Genomic DNA, 21,657 nt, shown 5'->3' with positions numbered 1-21,657 from the left:
AGTGTGTGTGTGATCAAAGGCACATGGTAAATGTGTGTGGCAGGGTATGTTTTTAAAATAACAGACTCTGGTACTGTGCAGAGAGGCTGCATTAATGAACAGTATGCACAGACGGTGAGTGTGTGCTGCATGTGGGAATGCTGGTGCTAGCATAATACATGAGGATAATAGCACAAGGCAGTGGAGTGTACAGTGACTGTACACTGAGTGCAGAAGTGCCTGAACTAGTACATGACATGGAGGGCCTTGGGTTCCATTTTGGAAAGTCTGGGCCTGCCTGGTGAAAACATAAGGAGTAGAGGAATCCCCCAAGACAGATTTTCGTACAGAAAGGGCCTTGGCCTTTAATCATAAAGAGTAGGGCTGAGGGCCCAGGGTTAACCTTTTGATGCACATAACATTGTGGGTGACATCCAGGTGTGAACTCTACTCACTCCCATGAATCTAGCTGTGGGTTAATCAGCTTCAAAGTGCTGCTTCTTGTGACAGACGTCCTTAAAGAGGAGGAAGAAGAAAAGGGAGAGATGTCCATTTCAAGAAGCAGATCATGAAACTGCAAAGATCCTGACACTAAATCACATATTGTGCCTGGAAAGGGATTATAAGTAGGGGAGTCTGAGACCCCAAAATGTCATCTGCTGAGCAGCCAGAAGGGCAGTTTGAGGAGGAGAAGCCCTACAAGACTTCTGCCTGTGACCAGGATGAGGTGCCCAGCCTGCTAGTCTCCCTGCTCGGTGAGGGGACATCACCCAGGAAGGCCAAGATCACCTGCATATGAGCCTGAGTCACTAGCACCTGTATACTCACCAAGGCTGGTGTGCCCGTGAGGAGGAGGAGAGCACTGGGGGTGGGTGGTAAGGAAGGTCCAAAAGGGAGACCTTCTGTGGGGATTCCCTGTGCAAGGAGTTAGGAATTCATCACTGCACTGATCGGACCGTGACACATATGTCAGACTGAACTGGTGACCCCATATGCCAGGAGTGGCCACCCTGAACTGGACTGAAAGAGCACAGTTGGAGAGACCCGCTCCCTGCACCAATTGGGACATAGCCCATGTACCGGACGCATCGATGACCCAGGATGCCAGGCGGGGCTGCCATGAACTGATCTTGAGGAGCGAGGTAGGAGAAGCCAACCCTCTGCACCGAACTGATCTTGAGGAGTGAGGTAGGAGAAGCCAACCCTCTGCACCGCTGTCTGCCGAAATGACTTATGCTAGGAGGAGCCACCGTTGAGTGAATGAGACTTGTAGCGGAAGAAACCCATCCCCATACCGATCGGGCAGTCACTCAGGTGCTGGATTGCCTTGGCTACCCCGTAAGCCAGGTTTAGACGCCATGGACACCAACATAAGGCCAGCATGACTGGAGTGTGAAAATCAAAGTGTAAGCCAGGAGGGCCAGCGGAGATGCTGAAGCCGAGTGGTCCGGTTATCGCTTGGGACAGAGAAACTACTGCGATCAAGGTGAGAACCGCATCGCATGGACTGCACTAACGGAGCCCTGTCGGAGCAAGAAGACCAAGCCCAGCCCTGCCAAAGGAGAGGTGACTTAAGCATGACCTCCGGAGCACCTTGCCCATCTGAATCCACAGCATGGACTGAGGAAGAGTGGTGCCAGGTGGTGCCGCATGCCACAGCAAATCCAGAACATGACCACGCTGCACTGCCGCATGGCTTTCTACCGCCAGAGCGGGTAAGCAGAGAATCAGAGAATTGGGCCTTTGAGGCTACAGGGGGGTGGGGGCGCATACCACCACTGGTGATGCTACACGCTAGACTCTAATGAGTAAACTTACTAGCAGAGTCAGAGGGGAGAACTAGAGTACGTCCTATTAGTTTACAGTACATGCAGCCATCAGTTAATGGGGAATAACACCAAACCTGTTGCACCATAGGTGGGAGGACAGGGAGTGGCCTGACAACTACTACGGCCCAATCTCAATGGGATTGTTTTACTGGTTTTTTAATATTGTTTCTTTGCATGTGTAGTGTTAGAATTAAAATACTCCCTTTTATACAAAAATAAGTATTTGACTTGACACTGATTTATTGCTGTTCTGCCCACACTATGAGTCATGTTCACTGATCTGTATTTGAGCTTCCCCTGAAGGAGCCTTGACTGCTGGATCCATACTATCCAACTGAGAGTCAGGTGCAGAAAGGGGTGCTTGACCAAGTTGAGCAGGAACCATAGTAGGGTGGGTCCTAGGACATCGAAGTAAAAGGCCTCAGCCACCTCGGTTGGGCCCTGTAGCCCCCAAGTGCCCTGTGTCCCCAGTTTGTTAAATGAAATCCCTTCTGGAAGGTCTTTTGCAGAGAAAGGAGGGTAGTGTACAAGATAGGCTCAACTTCAACTGAAACTTCATGATGGGAACCCACCAGAGGTAAACTCCACCACAGGTGATACTGGTGTGTCCATTCTGGGACAGCGCTTGATACTCAACTGTGTGTGTTGGGTTGTATGGGTGCGGCCATGGATGGTACATAACATGGATGCCTGCAAGGAAGAGAGAGTTAAGTCTGAGGTGAAGGAAGATAAACATGGGGCAATATCATGACTAATAAAGCACAGCTATACCCCTTGAAGGGATACTTGTTTAAGTAAATATATCTTTGTTGCATATCTTTACTGTTTTATTCCGAAGTAAAGAATTCAATGCAATATTAGATCTACCATTTTTCTAACTGAATAAAGAAAACTTTTCAGACTACCCGAGCATGTATAATTATACTTACAACCTCTAGTAAACAGGTTACAATTTGGCTAAGAGGGGAGAAATAGATTAACGCATGGACACAGACGGTCTGTGATAGAAAAATCTTTTGGAGCCATGAGATGTCACAAGAACGGATAAGAATCCATGATCAGCTGGAATTAAAACGGGTTCATGTTCCAATACACCCATATATGCCCGCAATGTTTGTGGGGCAGAAGCATGGTTTTTACAGCAGGCAAGTGAGCAGAACTTTTTAGAGGCAGGTGTTTTTTTATATGCAGCTCAATCCGAGGAAACAAAATAACAGTAAACAAGCGTTCACTACTGTAGTGTCACTCAGACAAGTTAATGTTACATAGTCACTTTAACTGATGCCAGGTTTATTTTTGTAAGGAAATTAATGTGGCACAGGGAAGACATAAACTTGTGTGCAACTGTGATTTTTAGCACAGTTATCAGAGTATGTTAATTATGCTTCATAGCCATGTTTCTTAAGTCTTGATTAGGTGTGGCCAATTTTTAAAAATACAATGTCATGCATAAAAGCTATTACCCCAGCTAAATCTGAAAGCTCAAGTCATACAGGTCTGGCATTGATCTTTTTATGTCAGGGTAGACAGTAGACAGTACATAAATGATGATGCACTCAGATTAGCAAGTACAGAGAATGTGTAACTCTTTACAGTGTGCTTGCAGCACTGCAAAGCGCCTGTTAGACTAGTGTTATGAGGGACACCATTACATCAGCAGTGCAGACAGATCACATAGGAACAATTAGAAGCTTGCATGACAGGCGTCATCCAAGGTTTTTATTATTACTTAGAAAATAAATGTGAACATTGGATATATGCTTTAGAAGAGGTATTGCAATGTGGCTACATATAGAACTGCACACAAGAGTGACCAGCTTCTTAAATAAAAATAAAATTTATATAACAGTAAACAAAAATATATTCAATCAAATTTCTGTGGATTCTCAGAGAGCGCTCCACACTTCTGCAGCGCCTACATAGTGTCAGAACATGCATAGAACAAGCACCAGCAAAGCCAACATGTCTCGCCTTTGGGACATATTGGTTTTAAAAATGCCTTTTGGCGATGCTTTACAGGATCAGCAAAATATTGTCCAGCATGGACAAAAGTAAAAGTAAAAAAACAGAAACAAATGAGTGATAGCACTGCCACAGTGGCTGCCTCGTTTAATAGGTTTAGGCAAGTGTGATTTTATATATATATATATATATACATACATACACACACACACACACACACACTTGCTGACCCGGCAACAACATGTTAATAAATAACACTTATGGAAGAAATGACAGAGGGGTGTGGGAGGTAGGCAGACATGCACAGCAAAGGAAAGTGAGGATGATAAAGGATATAATCACAAACTTTGGGGAAAACACAGAGTCAACTACAAAAAGTAAGTATGACTGAGAGGTGAGAAAGAAGCAGTAATGATGAAAGACAAAAGATGGCTAAATAGGAAAAATGAAAGAATGGGAGTAAGAAGGAAAAGGTAAAAGGAAATAAAGGAGAAAAGGTGAAAATTAGAATGGAAGGGTAACAAGATGGATAGATGGAAGGTTGAAGATGGGTGAAAGAAAGGGATCGACATATTATAAGCAAATGAGTATAAGGATGAGGAATAAAAAGATGGGGAAAGTAAAAGTATGGATGTGTGAAAGTGTGGATGGATGAACATGTGGACATACTGACGGGTGGATACATGAAAGAATGATGAAAGAGTGAGGTAACTCTCCTAAGGAGGGTAGTGTTTGCTTATCACATGTGCTTGGTGTGAACAGAGGTAAGGTTCAAGTGGGGGGTATGTTATTGTTTGGCTACTCCCTTGAGCTCTTGTACACAAAAGCTTCTGTCGGGATATACTTTGCACCTTGTTTAAATACAATGTAGCTTATGTGCACCTGCAGGTGATACAGTGAAAAATGAATACTGTCACTCAGTGTTTACATATGAGTCATGATATATAGTTTATGAACTGCGATCTAATTGCAACAACTTCTCTCATGATATTCTCTGCAATTTACTTCAACAACCACTTTATGAGATACAGCAACAAGAGGCTTCCAACAGATAGCAAAGGTAACAAATGAAGCTGTGGGTAACATGCAGAGAGCCAACACATAATAAGTTGTCCAGGACATATCATTACAATTGGAACTAGGGTTTCAAGAACGACAGATCCTGCCAGTGCTCATCAACAGCAGTAAATAAAACTGTGAAACGTTCCTGTTGTGCCATATATTAATTTCCTTAACTTTGCGAGCAAAAATACTTATATCATTCTCCACGAGTGTAAGAAACCCTTGAAGTCTAAATCAGTAATATATCCCCTGTTAACATTTCAGATTTTCCTTTATGTGGCTTTTTTGCAAGTATAAATATTTCGGAGTATTTCTGAATACCCAATTTGTTTCTTTAGTCTTTCTTTTGCTTTAAACATAAGAGTCTTCTATTCTGCAAAATAAGGAACTACTAGTTGTCTAGATGTTCATGGCAGGGCACAACCCAGAGGTCTGGAGTTGAGACTGTAGCAATACATGTTTCTAACACTGTCTAGCACTGTGTCATAAAAGGAGTTCTGACTACATCCTCATCCTTGACATCACTGCAGAACACACACAATGATGATCACATGTGCCAACTGTAAATTAAGATTCTAAGGGAAAGGGTGTGACGCAGACAATTAGTTGTCAAAATAACAACAATGCCAAAGGAAAACACAATGGTGCGTTTTTGAGTGTGCATTTGTGAGACAGATGAAGGAGGTGAACCGAGGAGATGAAATTTAGTACATACAAAAGTAAAGGCTGAAACACCAGCAATGGAGATGAAGGAGATCAGATGTGAAGTGTGCAATTGAGAGAGATATGTGGAAAAAAAAGGCAAATGTGACTAAGACAGAGAGGAAGATTGTAGATTAAATTGATGTGAAGTGAAGAATCTGAGTCGTTATTTATTGAATAAAAAGCAGTGCTAAAACATTGGTAAATAGACAGAGTCTGATTTCTTTACATGTGTTTGTTGTTGCATGTGACATAGTGCTATATTAGGTACTTATGATAAGCATGTTAGTCTGACCACCGCTTTAGCCAGAACAGCTCAAGGGCTGGAAAGAAAAGTAATGGTTGGACGCATAATCAGGGAAATATCAATAGGTTTAGGCTGCACTTAAAGGGAACAGAACCCTCATGATCATAGCAGCGTGAAAAAGTAAATCATGCAGACATCGAAAATTAAATTCTTTAAATGCTGGCGTGGAAGACATCTGATGTTAACCCTTAATGTTTGGCTCACAGTATTAATTACAAAAGTGAAGTGGGATGCATTTTGGATGCCCCTGGTTGTGGCATGACTCAAGATGGGTGTAATGATAGCTTATCAGACAGTGAAAGTGTATTAGTCGCATCCCTGTGGCTGGAGGGTGGAGACTCAAACAATGAAGTGAACAGGATGGAAATAGACAAATTCCATGAACACTGTTAGCAAGGGGTTACTACTTAATTCTTCATTAGCTCTGCTATTGGGTAGTTGGTAGGGATAAAGGCTGGGACTGTAGTTTTTTGTAGTTCACGTTGAGGAAGCTAAATTAAGTGCCCACTGTACACCCTTAAGGTAGTTCAATAGCAACAAATCCAAGGTGACTACATGACTTATTTTGCAGCGAGTTTATCCTTGGTGTGAATTAATCATCTTAATTGCTGTAGTTCATACTAGACCTTTTCTAGAAGAAGGTTTATAGTCTCAGCCACAGCATTTAGGCCTCTTTAGGACAATAATGAAGTGCTGTGACGATTTCCTAGAGATATGTATAAAAAGCGAGGCTGACCACTGTATAACTCCATTGATTCCTTGTTTCTAACCAAATTATATCATATCAAGGTTACTCCTTAGCTGATTTTATATATATATATATATATATATATATATATATATATACATACACACACACACACACACTTATATTCTTTCAAAAATAGCACAATCTTTCTGAATTCATGTATAATAGCACATCACATCTAAATTAAAATCCTACATTGTGGTACAGACCAATTACAAAAGTGTACTTTCTCACTGTGCAGCCTAGCCGCTAACTCCAATAGGTGCTGGCCATCTTGTATTCCACTTTTCTCTGAAACAAATCTACAAAATCCTTTGCATGGCAGATCAGTAATGCACATATTTTTTAGCAGTATTGGCATAAGACTGCACATTGTTACTGCCTAATGTGATCATCCTTCTAGCCAGAGCTGCATATAATGCATACATAGTTAATACAAAAAAAAAAGGTCTTGGCATACCTCACCAAATATACTTTTGGTAGTGAACACAAATGTGCACTACATCACAGAAGGTACCCAGTGAACTTCACAATACGCTGTCTTGGAGTGTGCAAATAATTATACCCTATGGGATGCTCAAACAAGGAGGGCAGTAAGTCACTCAGTGTGAGAGAAGAACAGAGGTCGGGGAGGCTTACCGTTTACATGATCAGGAGCGCTTCAATCAGTAAGGTCTCCCGCGCGGCGGGTGGACGATTGTAACTGACATCAGCATGAGAACGCGGTTAAAATTGTGATGCGTGGAGCCTAATTTGATCTTGGACTCGAACACTGCAGGCTCTGTGCTGTGGAGCGCAGTTGGACATGCTATCTTAAAACAAATAATAAAGGGGCTCACGTTGGAAAAGCAATGTGCCAAACCCCTTTATGTGTGTGTCTCAAGACTCAACATCAGATTGAGATATTTGCTTATATTGTTATAACAGTGTATCACAAATTAAGACAATATTTACATTTGCAGTTTGTCACAATAATGTGCATGCATGCGCCATCTTGAAATGGAAGTGTCCGCAATGGCCTGTGAATACTGAAGTTATTTCATAGTTAAGCTAATACAAACACATTTTTACAATACTGCACATAATATAAATAGACCTGATTGTACATTTATAGTAAGCAATTATCACAAGCACAAACATGCAGTATATTGTACAGATTACTTGATTCACCAGTGCCCTGATTTAGGTCTTGGCGGAGGGAATACTCTGTCCCAATCGTGACAGATATCCTGTCGGCCATATTACAATCCTCAAAGATATAATGGGGTCATAAAATGGCAGATGTGATATTCATCACGTTTGTGACAGAGTATGTCCCTCCGTCAAAAGACCTCAATCAGGCCCCAAGTCATTACAATGATGTTTCCATCTACAAAATAATTATGTGTAATCCACGTCAGTGTATCATTGTTTACATTTGCAATTGGTAATAACAATTCTGTTTTATTCATATGGTGAATGATAAAGTACAAATGGACATTTTGTGATAACGGGTACTTCTCTGGCTGTGCTTGCATTCCTAAATTGGAGATTTCCAATACAAGTACCGTTATTCGCTCAGTCACCAATTCATCATGATCATTTAAACCAGCGTGGGCTGAATTTTTTTCAGTAAATTTGACTTTGCAGCTAGCTAATTGGTATTCCCTTCCCGTGTTCCCCCACCCTATGGGAGATCACAGTTCGTATTATCCAGTGGATATCAACTGCATTCTGGTTTTGTTCACCACAGTGGTGTACCAATGGTGTAAGATCTGTTTTTCAACTCTTGGGTGTTTTTTTCAAATGTAAAATTTGCTACAGGGGCATGCAAGACACGTGTTTAGAGTCGCAGTTAGAAAAATATGTCTGTCTATGGTAATTTTGTTCATAATTACTTCTTTGGAATTACTTGTGAATTGGTGCAATTTGCATTGTCCACATCTGAAGTGACCCCGAACAGGTAGGAGACCCAATAGAATGATGAGATACTTTTAATTGTTTTTCTAGCAGCCCCCTCTAGAAATTGCTGGTTGTCTTCTCTCTTTTGAAAGAAAACACGGTTCTTGGTAAGTGAAAGTTCTCTAGCAGGCTCAATTTTTTGCATAATATTCCTAGTTTTATTAGCTTTAGGGGCTATAAATGATGACACACGAGAGTAGTAGTTTTTTCTCTACTTTTAGGTTATAGGGGTATCTCTCTTGGTGTGAAGTGCTATAGTGGCTCAAGCAAGGAGTAGCACCCATGGAGGGTGTATGATGCTTTAATGTACCTTGGGCAACACATACGTTATCGGGATATGGGGAGATTTTTAGTCCAAAAATATGTATATTTATTGCTTAGGGTGCAATTCCTATCTGCAGTGTATGAAATCGGATGCCTGACTTCAGTGGATGAATCAGACGAGATACTGAGCTAATGTAAAGAATGTCTGAGTTGTTGCAGAATTTCTTTGTCATAAACTGTACAATCCATAATGACGCACCCCATCCCTTATCTGCAGGTTTTATAACAACAAAGTGCATTGAATGCTTGTGTCTCAAACAATGATATGTTAGTCCGAAAGTGGGTCTTGTGATTGTGTATCATATTACTAAGGCGGCACCGCTAATAAAGGATTCCTAGTTACAATTCTTTGAGAACTCCCCTCAAACTTTGTTATCCCCAGGGATGTGGATTTCCTATCGCCCGATGCCCAGGACATATTGTTTGGGATCAAGGGCAACAGGTTTTCATGTTTATTTTGTCCTTGGGACAAGAAGACCCAACCCCCTGCAGCACAAACCCTTTGGCTGCCAGTTTACAGAGAAGGGAACTGTCAGCAGCTGAGGTAAAATGTGTGTCCATATGTTAATGCTGTTCGAACTTGTATTTATGGTAATTAATGAAAAACCTTAAATATTAGGGTGAGTGCTGTAAATGAATGTTTTAAGGTCACTCTGCACTAGTGACAGTGGTTCCAGTAAAAAAAAAAAAAATGTAATGCTCCCAGAATGCTCTCGGATTACATGCAAATGATTGTAGAAGCTTGTAAGCAAGAGTGATGATTCTTTCCTTTCAAAATACATTTTCAGAAAAAAATGCAAGTGGAAATAAAAAACTTTTTGCTACTATGAAATTTTAGGTGCTATTTCTTTGAATTGTCATTTAGTAAAAATGTGTTGCTGCATGCTAGTATTTCCAAAAAATATTCCTAATGGAAAACCAGTGTAGCCTTTTTCAACAAGATTATGGGAAGCACGAAAATAAACAAGCGCTGGCAAAGCCAACCAATCTGACAATTTTTGTGAGTCTTTTGGTTTTGTCAATGCGTGTCTTGTTTTGACATGGCTTTTGTAACGCCTTATTGTTGTGGGAGCTGCCAGGCCCTCACCATTGTAACAAACACTGGCAAAAAGAAAAAAAAGGTTTTTGGTCTCTAAAAGCACACATTGACACCAGTGGTGTTACAAAGGCCTTGCAACCCCCTCCAAATGGCCCCCTCAGCACCTGCCCTGAGTGTGGAGGGTGGCTCCATGTTCTTTGCAAAGAAGCCCCCTCCAGTTTCTTTATGCCACTGATTGCCACAGTAGTTCCTGGCACTGAATAAAACTACTTTGTATGCCAATATGCTCCTTGTGGAAGAGCAGAATGAGATCACTCACAGTAAGGCCAGCCGATAGGTAGTGAGAGAAATAGAAGTTTGATAAAAAACAAAATGTATTTGTTAACCCCAGACCTAATTAGGGACCAAATTCTTAAAGAAAGTAACAAAAAAAACCATGGCATGTGTCTTTGAATTAGTGGTTTTCATTAATTCAGAAGAACTTACAGAAATACACCAGGAAATCGTACTCCTAGAAAATATTTGTGAACTGTGTCTTAGCACGAGCAAATTTGCATGTGTAGATTTGTTCTTGTGAAAATCTAGCATTTACAAGTTCACTTTCCCTCCAACCACTTTTTTCCAAACCCTGGAAGAACTTCTACTTCTGCCATTGTCAGGAGTAAATTTCCAACCTTTCTCATTATGGGAAAAGATTAGAAAAGAGCTGGTGAAAATCCTTAAAACATGTAAGTTAGTAGGTTTGCAGACTCAAAGGCATTCCAGCCCTGGAACTATTGCTTACTGCTTCCTCCAGCCCCAGTATATAGATCTGCAGAAAGGTAGCAAAGTATGGAAATTGTCATAGTAGGGATGGAAATTGCAAGTATTCAAGCCCTAATATAGTAGTAGCCCTGGCATAATCAGAGAGGCTATTTATTATCAGTGCGCTTACATAATAAAATTGCTGCCATAATCTGTCTCCACACTGCATAGCACCAAAGGAAAAAATAGATTTTTTTTTACAGGACAAGTAGATTTAAGAAGCACCCAGTCCCATGGACAAGTAGATATTTTATTAAATTAAATTCCACACCCCTGATCCCACTTACAGTACCAGTTATTAACACTATAAATGTTGGCCCAGTGCCAAAGCGTTTCTGCGCTTGAAGAATATTTGCATGGACTTCCATTTCTACCAATGTCATACGTGCCAACACACCTGTTCAGCACGGTGACTCACAATAGTTTAAAGCAGGCTTCTCAAACTGGTAGCTCTCCAGGTACATTTAGTGTGCAGCCCAGTCTACTACATTAGGTGATTTTGCTTGGCTGAATCAATGTAGGTCTACCAACATTGGAAAGTGTTTATTGAAGACGAAATTACATTTATTTGCAGGACTCATATTCTGATGTTTGGAGACGAATGGTTGAATTTCAAACATATATTTAGAGCTGATATTTGAGAGCTAAATCATGTGGCACTAGGGAGACAATAGTAATATTACTACTTTGATGACAGGGGCTTTCCGGCTATTGTAGTCATTTAATAAGCATGTAAACACATTCCAAATTGACAAAGCCTTTATTATGTTACTGCTTATAACTTTATCTGATGCACTGTTGTGAACACTGTTGATAAACTTGCACAGTGGCGCCACTCATATAATCGTGTCTGATATGGTCACTATTACAATGCTAATAATATTAGTAGTTCGGGATTCTTTTCACTGTTCATAAGTAGCTCTTATTACAAAAAAGGCGGGAGACCCCCGTTTTAAACCAAGTACTGCATTATTTTACCTGTCTCCTTCCTAAAATTGCCTTCATTTCAAGTCAAATAAATTCACCTGATTTTTTTTTAACAACCCTCTTTCTTCTGTCCAAATGTTGGCATTATGCACTATGGTGTTATACTTCCCTGTGCACATGGAGAGAGGAGGTCTGTCTGGAAGTGTGTGTGCTGAAAAAATAATTTTGAGTGCCTATAGTTCAAGCACATGTCAATACTTGATAACACCTGTCGAGTTTCAGAGACAGGTCGACTTTACTTTCCTGATATCTTGCATTGGTATGAATGCATTGGGGGGCGGGAAGGAGGCACTAAACTATTGACGAAACAGAATAGGTGTGGGGACCTGGGGATCCAGAGAAATATGGAGGTCACCATTACTCGACATACCATCGATTACATAGTACGTTTCCAGCTTTAGGCATTTCACTCACTCATCATCGACATCATGAGTTTAAGTCTAACACTTCAATATTAATATGCACTATGTGATCATAAAAAAACAGGAATAAAATCAACTGCCCAGACTACATATGAGGAGGTAACTACTTTACGTATAATTGCAGCAAAGCTCTAAGGCCCGATCCCCCTCACCTGTCCCGCAGATTTAGCTGTAGAGCCCCAATTCGCTGATAGTAGTCGCTGCCCGCCGGAGGCCTACGCTGCTTCCTCTCTCCCGTTGTTAAAACTGGCTCCACCATTGTAGCTGCACCAACCTGTATAATGTAGCCCTGTTCCCAAGCAACACCTCTTAGCGTGCGCTGCTAACCAAGTATCCACTACTTAGCATACCATACTTCCGGGTCGCCGACAGCCTATCACCAGGTTGAATATATTCTGCAATTCGATTAGGAGGGTCTCGCAAAGTCCAAGGTTACCTAGGATAGGAGCTTCCACAGCACCCCAGCCAATCTTAGTGCGCTGAAGAATTCCGAAGTGCTCATTGGCTGTGGATTCCGCACGTGCCTGTGGTAAATATTGGTCTCGCCGTTCTGTGGCTGTTGGCGGGTTCTTCGTTCTTTGGAGCGGGGTGCGTTTTTGTTGGCATACGTCCTGTCACTTGAAGTGAGTTAGTCACGAATAGAGGCATTAGACTTCTGGTAAGTAGCAGCCGCTAGCAGCCAGGACTGGCCCGGCTGCTACCACCTGTATTCGGAATAAGTGGAGGTAGAACTTCGCACCGTGGAAGTTTGGAGCAGGGTTAACTACGGCTACGGGTGAAGAGAGTTGAGGTGATCAGATTTTCTAAAGTAAAAAGTGTGACTAAAATTCTATTGACAGTTTTGACATATTGGGAGTACAAGGTCGCAAGCCATTGTAATAAATGACCCTCTATTTGTTAAAATCACGATTCTGACGATTCATATCTGCCAAGTTTTAATTTTGGTTATGAGTGACATTTCCATGTTTTAGCGAATCTGTGTGTAACATTTCAATGTCTTATGTGTGACCTCGTGAGTGATATTTTATTTGTCTTAAAATAAAGTAGTTAGTCATGGTTAATAAAAAACAAAACTCCAACATTTCTCCCATTTGTGCAGTAATGATTAAGAAACAGACTTAAAACATCTGCCACCCTCCTTAATTGCTTGTGCAACGCCACTCGCTTACTTCCTTTTATTATCAGGGTCTGTGGTGCTAAAATAAACAATGTACAATAAAAATGCACAACCAATTTACCTTCTTCGCTGCTAAGTCTTTTCCACCTCCTGCGCCACGCTTTTATTTGTCTATTTGGGGTAGTTTGCGTTCAGGCCCCCATATCTTTTTGTCCACGTAAGTTTTCAAAGCCAAATTTGTGTCCTTTTTTCCAACATCCTGTGGATTCTAAAGGTACCCTGGGTTTGTGGATTCCCCTGGTAGGCACCAAGAAATTAGCCAAAATGTAGCTAAAATGTGTTTTTTGGGTGGGCAAATGGGGGAGAAAACTGCTTCAGAAGAAAGCATATTTTTTTTCCCTGCACATAGCATTAACGAAGCGTTTGCGGAGCTAAAATCACCATATTTCCAGCTTTCAGGACAGGCAGACTAGAATCAGAAAACCAAAATGTTCAACACAATTTTGGCATTTTACTGGGACATACCCCATTTTCCTATTTTTTTGTGTGCTTTCAACCTCTTTCCAATTAATGGCAGAAATGTGTCTGAAACCAATGATTGATCCCAGCAAGCTCTACATTTCTAAAAATGAGACAACATTCTGAATTCAGCAAATACAGAGAAAGACAATTAAATAACACTTGTGGTACTATTCTGTGTTCCCCCATGTCTTCTGATAAAAATGGTACCTCACTTGTGTGGATAGGCCTAGTGTCTGCGACAGGAAACAACCAAAATGTACCGTGGACCCGTCACATTTTTCCATTCAAAATGACCCTTTTTTTGCAATGTGCCTAGCACAGACAGCGCTTAGGGAAACCTAGCAAACCGGTACATTTTTGAAAACTAGACACTTTGTGGAATCCACGATGGGCTGATTTATGTAGCTCTTACCAGGTACTGTTACCCAGAATCACTTGCAAACCTCTAAATCTGTATAAGTACATATTTTCCTCAAATTTCTGTGATGGAAAGTTCTGGAATCTGAGTGGAGCCACAAACTTCCTTCCACCCAGCATTCCCCCAAGTCTCCTGATAAAAATGGTACCTCACTTGTCTGGGTAGGCCTAGAGTATGCCACATGAAACAGCTGCAATCGCAACGTGGACCCTTCACATTTTTCCATCCAAAACTGACCCTTTTTTTTGCAATGTGCCTAGCTGTGGATTTTGGGCCCTAGCTCAGCCGGCACATAGGAAAACTCAGCAAGCCTGTACCTTTTTAAAAACTAGACACCCAGGGAAATCCAGTATGGGGTGACTTGTGTGGCTCTCACCAAGTGAAGTTATCCAGAATCCCTTGCAAACATCATAATTTTTCTAAAAAACACACATTTCCTCACAAAAATGTGATGGGAAGTTCTGGGATCTTAGGGGAGCCACAAACGTCCTTCCTCACAGCATTCCCCCAAATCTCCCAATAAAAATGGTACCTCACTTGTGTGGGTAGGCCTAATGTCCGTGACGCGAAAGGGCCAAAAACGCAACGTGAGCCTATCACATTTTTCCATCCAAAACGGATTTGTTTTTTGCAATGTGCCTAGCTGTGGAATTTGGGTCCCAGCTGAGCTAGCATCCCGATAAATGCAATTTGGACCCATCACATTTTTCCATCCAAAACTGACTCTTTTTTGCAATGTGCCTAGCGTTGGATTTTGGGCCCTAGCTCAGTTGGCACCTAGGGAAACCTAGCAAGCTTGCACATTTCTGAAAACTAGACACCAAGGGGAATCTAAAATAGGGTGATTTGTGTGGCTCTCACCAGGTTCTGCTACCCAGAATCCCTTGCAAACCTCAAATTCTGTCTGAAAACACATTTTCCTCATATTTCTGTGATACAAAGTTCTGGAATCTGAGGGGAGCCACAAACTTCCTCCCACCCAGCATTCACCCAAGTCCCCCGTTAAAAATTGTACCTCACTTGTGTGGGTAGAGCTAGTACCCGAGCCTCGGAAGGGCCCAAAACATATTGTTGAGACATCAAAATTATTTATTGCAAAATTACTTGTTTTTGCAAGGGGGGCATCTGATTTTTGGTCCTGAGCTCGGCAGCCATCTAGGGAAACCTACCAAACCCAGCTATTTCTGAAAACTAGACACCATGGGAGTCCAGGGAGGTGTGGCATGCTTGGATCCTTCAGCATTTTCTTACCCAGAATCCCCTGCAAATGTAAAATAATTCTACAAAAATCACATTTTCCTCACATTTCTGTGTGGGATCACTGCACCAGCACAAATTACCTACCACCCAGCGTTCCCCTCAGTCTCCCGATAAAGTGATACCTCATTTATGTAGGTGGACCAAGTGCCTGCGACAGGGAAGGGCCAAAAACATGTAGAAATTGAGGGAGATCCAAAGCGGGTCCCAAAGGACAAATTGTTTTCATACGTTCTTTGGCTGACTGTGCTTTGGGCACAAAGGTGGGGCAGAATTGTTATCAGTACAGATGAGGCAATGCTAGGTCGTAGGAATTTTGTGGATTCCTATGGATTCTAGAAGTTTCCATCACAGGAAGTTAATGAAAATGTGTGATTTCAGGCAAAGTTGGAGGTTTGCAGGGCATTGTGGGTAAGAAAATGGTATGGTGTGCATGTGAAGCACACACCCCTGGACTCCCCTAGATGTTTAGTTTTCAGATGTGTCTGGGTCTGGTAGGTTTTTCCAGGTGGCAGCGTACCCAAGTCCAAAAAGTTCAGCCGCTCACCATTGCAAGTGGGACAATATGGGGAGTTAGCCAAGCTCTCTTGGCCCATATGTAAAATTAAACCACAAAAGAGTCAAATGTCCTCTTGCTTGCCTTTGGGATGTTCCCTGGGGGGGAGGAGGGCAGACCAGGGGCTTTTGCCCCATCTGTGCCCTTGGGGGGGCAGAAAGACAGAAATATTGCCCAGAAAATAATGGGGGAGCAAAAGCCCTTGCACAGGGGGCCGATCCCCCTCCCTGGTGTCTAGTGGGTGGATCCCTGCTTGGGGATCTCCCTTCAGCAGCGATCCACAAGCACAGATCAATTTGGGAGGAGATTCTCCCCTTTCCAATTATACGTCTCCCGCCTCCCTCAGTGCTTGGGTCTGAGAGAGCCCCCTGAGCACAAAGGCAAGGAAAGTGAAATGAGCCGATTGGCTCATTTAACTTTCATTTTCATTGAAATTACGTCAGCGTGATGTGCGTGCTGATCGTCATTTCAATGAAAACTAAGAAACAGCCCCTGGAGATGAGGAAGCTCTCCCCCATCTCCCGAGGCTGTTTCTTTGTAAAAGAAATCCCTCTGGTGCTTGTACCAGAGGGATCTCATGTGCCATATGCGTAGACGTCCGACGCACATGTGCTCAGTAACATCGGACGTCTGACGCATGGAGCAGGTTAAGCTCATTGTTTATTTTATAGAAAAAGTCAGGAAAGGTGTAGGTTTGTCAGCAGCAGTCCTCGTTTCAGGTCGAAACATTAAGAACACGAGCTGTGTGGGAGGCTCTGACTATTATTTTTCAAGACATAAACATAATGTTAAGGCTTGTTGATATATTTCATAACTAAAGGGTGTGATCTTTTCCAGAGACATGTTGTACATAATCTCCTACAGTTTTAAAATCCCAGTAAATACAGCGCTAAAATGTTCGAATTACTACAGAAACAAATACATCTCACTGTTTTGGTTCATCCCAAATTCCATCGCTCTTAGTATTATGATCCACCGTGCCTCATTCTTCCTTGGCTCAGTCATATGATTTCTCCCCGTTGGGTTGGCATTGATCTGACTAATCTCACTAAGTTTATAACCTGGGTTTCCAATGTGTGTTCCTTTGGAATAGACCTCAGTGGAGATGTTATATCATTGTTGCTCATTACCCACATGTGTTCCTGTATGCGTCCTCTTAAGGGGTGGATAGTGCTCCCACCGTAACTGGCCTCATGTGCAGATTGACAGATAGACCCATTTTGTTACAATTTACAATTGTGTATGTCCTGCTCCAATTGAAGCTGTAGCTGTATGTTTTACGCATCAGAAGACTATGCATACTGCATGTACTACACTTGTAAAAACCTATAGGTCTGGAGGCAACCATGTGTTGGTTTCTGCAGTTATTGGTGGCAGTTAGCTATTGCATGCTTTGTCCTTAATGGTATTACCTCTCCTATGGACCATCTTGGGGTCTAGAGGCAGAGATACTTGTTTGGGTTTTGTCCTTACAAAGGACGTACAAATGCTTCAATAAGATCATAGATATAGGCCCTCATTATGAGTCTGGAGGTCCATGGACCGCCAGACTCACAGTGGTGGGTGGACCGCTGCGGTAGTGGCGGTCCGCCCGCCATATTATGACAGTGGTGTAGCCGCCACAGTCGAAACGCCGCCACCACCAGGCTGCAGCCACCAGGTCTCAGCATTTCAAATCCCCAGGGCAGCGTGCTGCTGGACTTTGAGTCCCATTCCGCCAGCCAGTTAACACCGCCATAGAAAGGCTGGCGGAATGGGGGACTTGAGGGCCCTCTGGGGGCCCCTGCACTGCCCATGCTCTTGGCGAATTACGGGCAGTGAAATGTGCGACCGGTGCTACCACATTGGCACCGGCTCCATCAGGAGCTGGCGTCAGTGTAAAGGCCCTGTTTCAAGCCGGCCTGGTGGGAAACTCAAAATAGGGCCGGCGCGTCTTGACCACACTGATGGGCAAATGGCGGCAATTAGTTTGACGGGTGGTGCCGCCCACCGAACTCATAATGACCCCCATAATGTTGCTGTCACAGATGTAAGGGATACAAAAAGGGATCTTAGTATATGTTGTGTTGGTAGTTTGTGTCTGTTGCTTCCTCACAAAGGTGTCCCTGGATACTTTCGAGGTTGTGTTCCTGGCCCCCTCTATGACCATTCTAGAGTAACCTGTTTGTAGGAGTCTGTTGGTTAACCTGTCTAACCTGTTAATCTGTCTAATTCAATTCTACAGATTTCTGGCTCACTACTATTCCTTTTAATTCTCAACATTTCACCATAGGGTAATGCTGGCACTTAAACTGCCAGATGAGCACTTGTGGCACGTAACAGCGCATTACATGCTGCAGGCTTGCAATACATTTTTGTTTGGACCCTTGTTTGCACGTATATGCAGCTCAATGTCTAAGAAACAAATTAATTGCTTGTTGAACCCAAATGTCATATGTATATTATAGTAATAATTTGTGTTGAGGTAGGTACAAAATCCAGCAAGAGTGGTACAGGCCCTGTCCAGATTAAAAGGACATTGTCCATGTACCTCCCTGAAAAAATTATGTGTTCTTTCAAATGCTGTTGGCGATTACGACATCTATGTCTCATTTAAAAAAAAAAACATATAGAGATTAGCATATGAAGGTGAAAAAAGTGAGCCCATAGCTACTCTCTGGGCTTGTTGGAACCCTTGTCCCTCATGTGTAAAGACATTGCTATCAAGTCCAAAATCTTTCATGTCAATCAACATGTTGGTGTGTTCAGTATAGGAAGCCGATCTAATGGACAGGAAATGTTGTACAGCCTCTAAGCCCCTACTCTTGGGTATACATGTATATAGTAACCTCTCATCCAGTATGATCCATATCATTTCCGATGACCACAGTATGTTCTCCAGGTTATTTAATACATCTTTAGTTTCTTGCAGGAAAGATGGATTATTCTTCATGAAAGCCTGTAGGAATATATCTATGTATTCTGACAGTTTTTCAGTCGGTGATCCAATTCCCAATATGATAGGTCTTCCTGATGGGAAAACCTTATTGTTGTAAATTTTTAGTAGAGTGTACAGACATGGCGCTGTGGGAGTAGGACTGAAAAATAATATTTTTGTTAGATATCACATTATAGTGGGAACACATTTAATGTATTTGCTTGTGATCTTATATGTTTTCATTGCGTTGTTCCCTTACTTTATATTCAACTTACTGAGAGGGAATGTTGTATCTTTCAATGACTCTTTATGTTGGATAAAAATCATTGAATTCAACATTCAAAGATGGCTGAGATCAACCAATTGTGACATGATATACCTACACTGCACTGTTCTCTTTTTTATAACTGCTCTTCTTTGAGAGTAAACATATTCTATGTAATACACTCCCCCTCACGTCATCCTTTCTTTGTGTGCATCACAGAGGGGGAAATGGTTTACTATTTAAATCGATGAGGATGTTGGCTATCAGGTTTTGAATATTTGCGGTGAGACGCCAACCTCTGAGGCATGCCACGTTCAACTTATGGTGAGTGTCTCAGCTCTATGTTAACGGTTTGAATCGTTGATAACGGTAGGATGATACTTTTGCTTGCTTATAAATATACAAGTTTCTAAATATTCTGTGTGCAGGTCCAATGCAATTGTAATGGGAAGGTTTAATATTGGTTAACATTAGCAACTTTGGATTGGATGGAGTATGTTTTTTATATGATCGACATTTAAAGAGTGACTTTTACCCTTGACGAGTTGTAACTGGTGCATGTTGGAACTTATTAAAGTCCGATAAAACGCGCAAGTGGGCTTCAGGTTTTTTTGGATGCATGGTTGGATTTTTATAGCTTCGTTTTAATTAGGTATGTTTTCATGGGTGTATGTTAGTACTTATTAAGGTCCGACCTAACTTCCATTTGTACTATTCAGATATTAAGAACGGGAAAGGTGTTTTTAAATATTAGTTACTTTAGTTTGATTAAATCTTCAATTTAATTGTCTAAATGGGTTTTTATGATGAACCTGTCACTCGAAATGTTTTAACAGATACATATAGGGATGTATCAAGGTCCAAGGTAACTTTTAGCTCAAATTTAAAGCTATATCACTGAATAATTTGGGGTGTGACATGTAATCATCTCTTCTAACTTGATATTTGGGGAATCATAAGTAATCTACTTAAGCACTCTAAAATCTGTATCAATCTTATTCTTTTATATTTGTTAAAAAAAGTAGATCCCCCTCATACTTTTAGTAATTGGGTATTTATTTTGCCTTATTGTCGTATGGTGACTACTGCTCACATTTTCTTCTGGTAGGGACTTCACTATGTATATTTGTACGGAGTTGGCATATGTAATAACACCAAATACACCATCAAACCATTTATTTGTTCACTCTAGGAGTGGCAGCCATTTTTGCAAAAACTCTGTCTGTTACATTGCGCAATGATATAAATGTGCTTGCTACCCAGCAGTGTTGTCTTATTGAACTCTTGGAAACACAGTGACAAGGTTAGTGACCAATGTCTTTGGGAATGGTTCAGGTCATGTGACATTACTATTCCATCTGGATTATAAATTATATATTTATATGACTATTTTTTGTTACTTCCGTTTGCTCAGGCTGCTTTGTTTTTATTTATTGCTTCGAAAGAAAGAACACTACTTAGTCAATATGTTTGTTTTGTCTGCAGACCATCTATTGATAGTTCTGGGTACACAAAAACATTATTTTCCTCTTCTTTTTACGTATTTACTCATATGAACTGAGGACTTGTTTTATTTCCCTTTTGTTTTTCTTTTTCTTTCATCTGGATCACATGGTGAGAAGTTCACTGGTGAAGGTGTTGGCAGTTTCTGTTTCACATTTTGATTTGTGTGTTTTAAATTATTGTAAACAAAAATGTCCATTTTTGTAGTGGCTCTGTGAAGGGGTTTGGGTCTTCATTTGCACTTTCAATAAAGATTTCTTTACAACAACATATTAAAACAGTGTTTTTTTCGTCTCACTTGGTGTTGGTAGATGCTGTGTGTTTAAAGAAACATGTAATTAACACAGTTCTTCTTTTATTAAAACAAACTCATTAAAATGTTTTTAATTATGTTTTCATTTTTTTGTATCACCATATCAGATTTGAAAGAGTCCTAAGATTGGATGAAACATGTACCGGCTGAATCATCTAAAGAACATCATATTAAAATATCTATAGTAATTATTTGATTGTACTAAGAAGAAGTAAAACACATGTCAAATGGGTCTGGATTGGTTATTTCCTTAGCAATGTAAAATAGTTGAAAATGTTTCATGTGAAATGTCATGAAACATTTCAAACTAGGAAACATTTGAAGCATATGAAACTAAGGGGCGTGGCCAACTGCCGAACATGGCAGGTATGTTTTTTCTGTGGCTCTCGCCAACTGCCTGGGAGCAGGCACAATCTGCAATTCCTCCTTCATCCAGCAACCTTGAGACTCGATGGACAGGATCCAAAACCCTGAAACCGCAACCAGGACTCTCTGTTGCTGGCCCTGCTGTGACCTGCGAGTCCCTGATGTGAACTGCCCTTTGAGATGTGAGGCCTGGCAGAGAGGGCGAGAGACCGCATCGGCGCCGCAGGCCTGGCCGTGCTCGGCCGGGCTGAGAAGAATCGGACACAGCCGAGGTGCCGCCCTGAGACATTAGGAACAATGAGGGGTAGACAGCCGGC

General features: G+C 41.6%; 1 protein-coding gene and 1 long non-coding RNA gene across 2 annotated transcripts in view; one reads left to right on the top strand and one right to left on the bottom strand.

Moving 5' to 3' along the window:
• Positions 1-12,455, bottom strand: part of KIZ (kizuna centrosomal protein) — a 737,711-nt gene extending 725,256 nt beyond the window's left edge. The window contains exon 1 of the mRNA XM_069236553.1: positions 12,259-12,455. Coding sequence (XP_069092654.1) covers positions 12,259-12,365 — 107 coding nt within the window. The 5' untranslated portion in view covers positions 12,366-12,455. The remainder of the gene's footprint in view (positions 1-12,258) is intronic.
• A 210-nt stretch (positions 12,456-12,665) lies between these two features.
• Positions 12,666-21,206, top strand: LOC138297280 (uncharacterized). The gene is made up of 3 exons (XR_011203996.1): positions 12,666-12,896; positions 19,378-19,482; positions 21,082-21,206. It is a non-coding gene; the product is annotated as an uncharacterized lncRNA (long non-coding RNA).
• Positions 21,207-21,657: the final 451 nt, after the last annotated feature.

This window comes from Pleurodeles waltl, chromosome 5 (assembly GCF_031143425.1).
Source record: "Pleurodeles waltl isolate 20211129_DDA chromosome 5, aPleWal1.hap1.20221129, whole genome shotgun sequence".
In the NCBI taxonomy this organism is placed as follows: domain Eukaryota; kingdom Metazoa; phylum Chordata; class Amphibia; order Caudata; family Salamandridae; genus Pleurodeles; species Pleurodeles waltl.
Note: the sequence above shows the minus strand (reverse complement) of the source record. Positions and strands in the feature narration are given on the sequence as shown.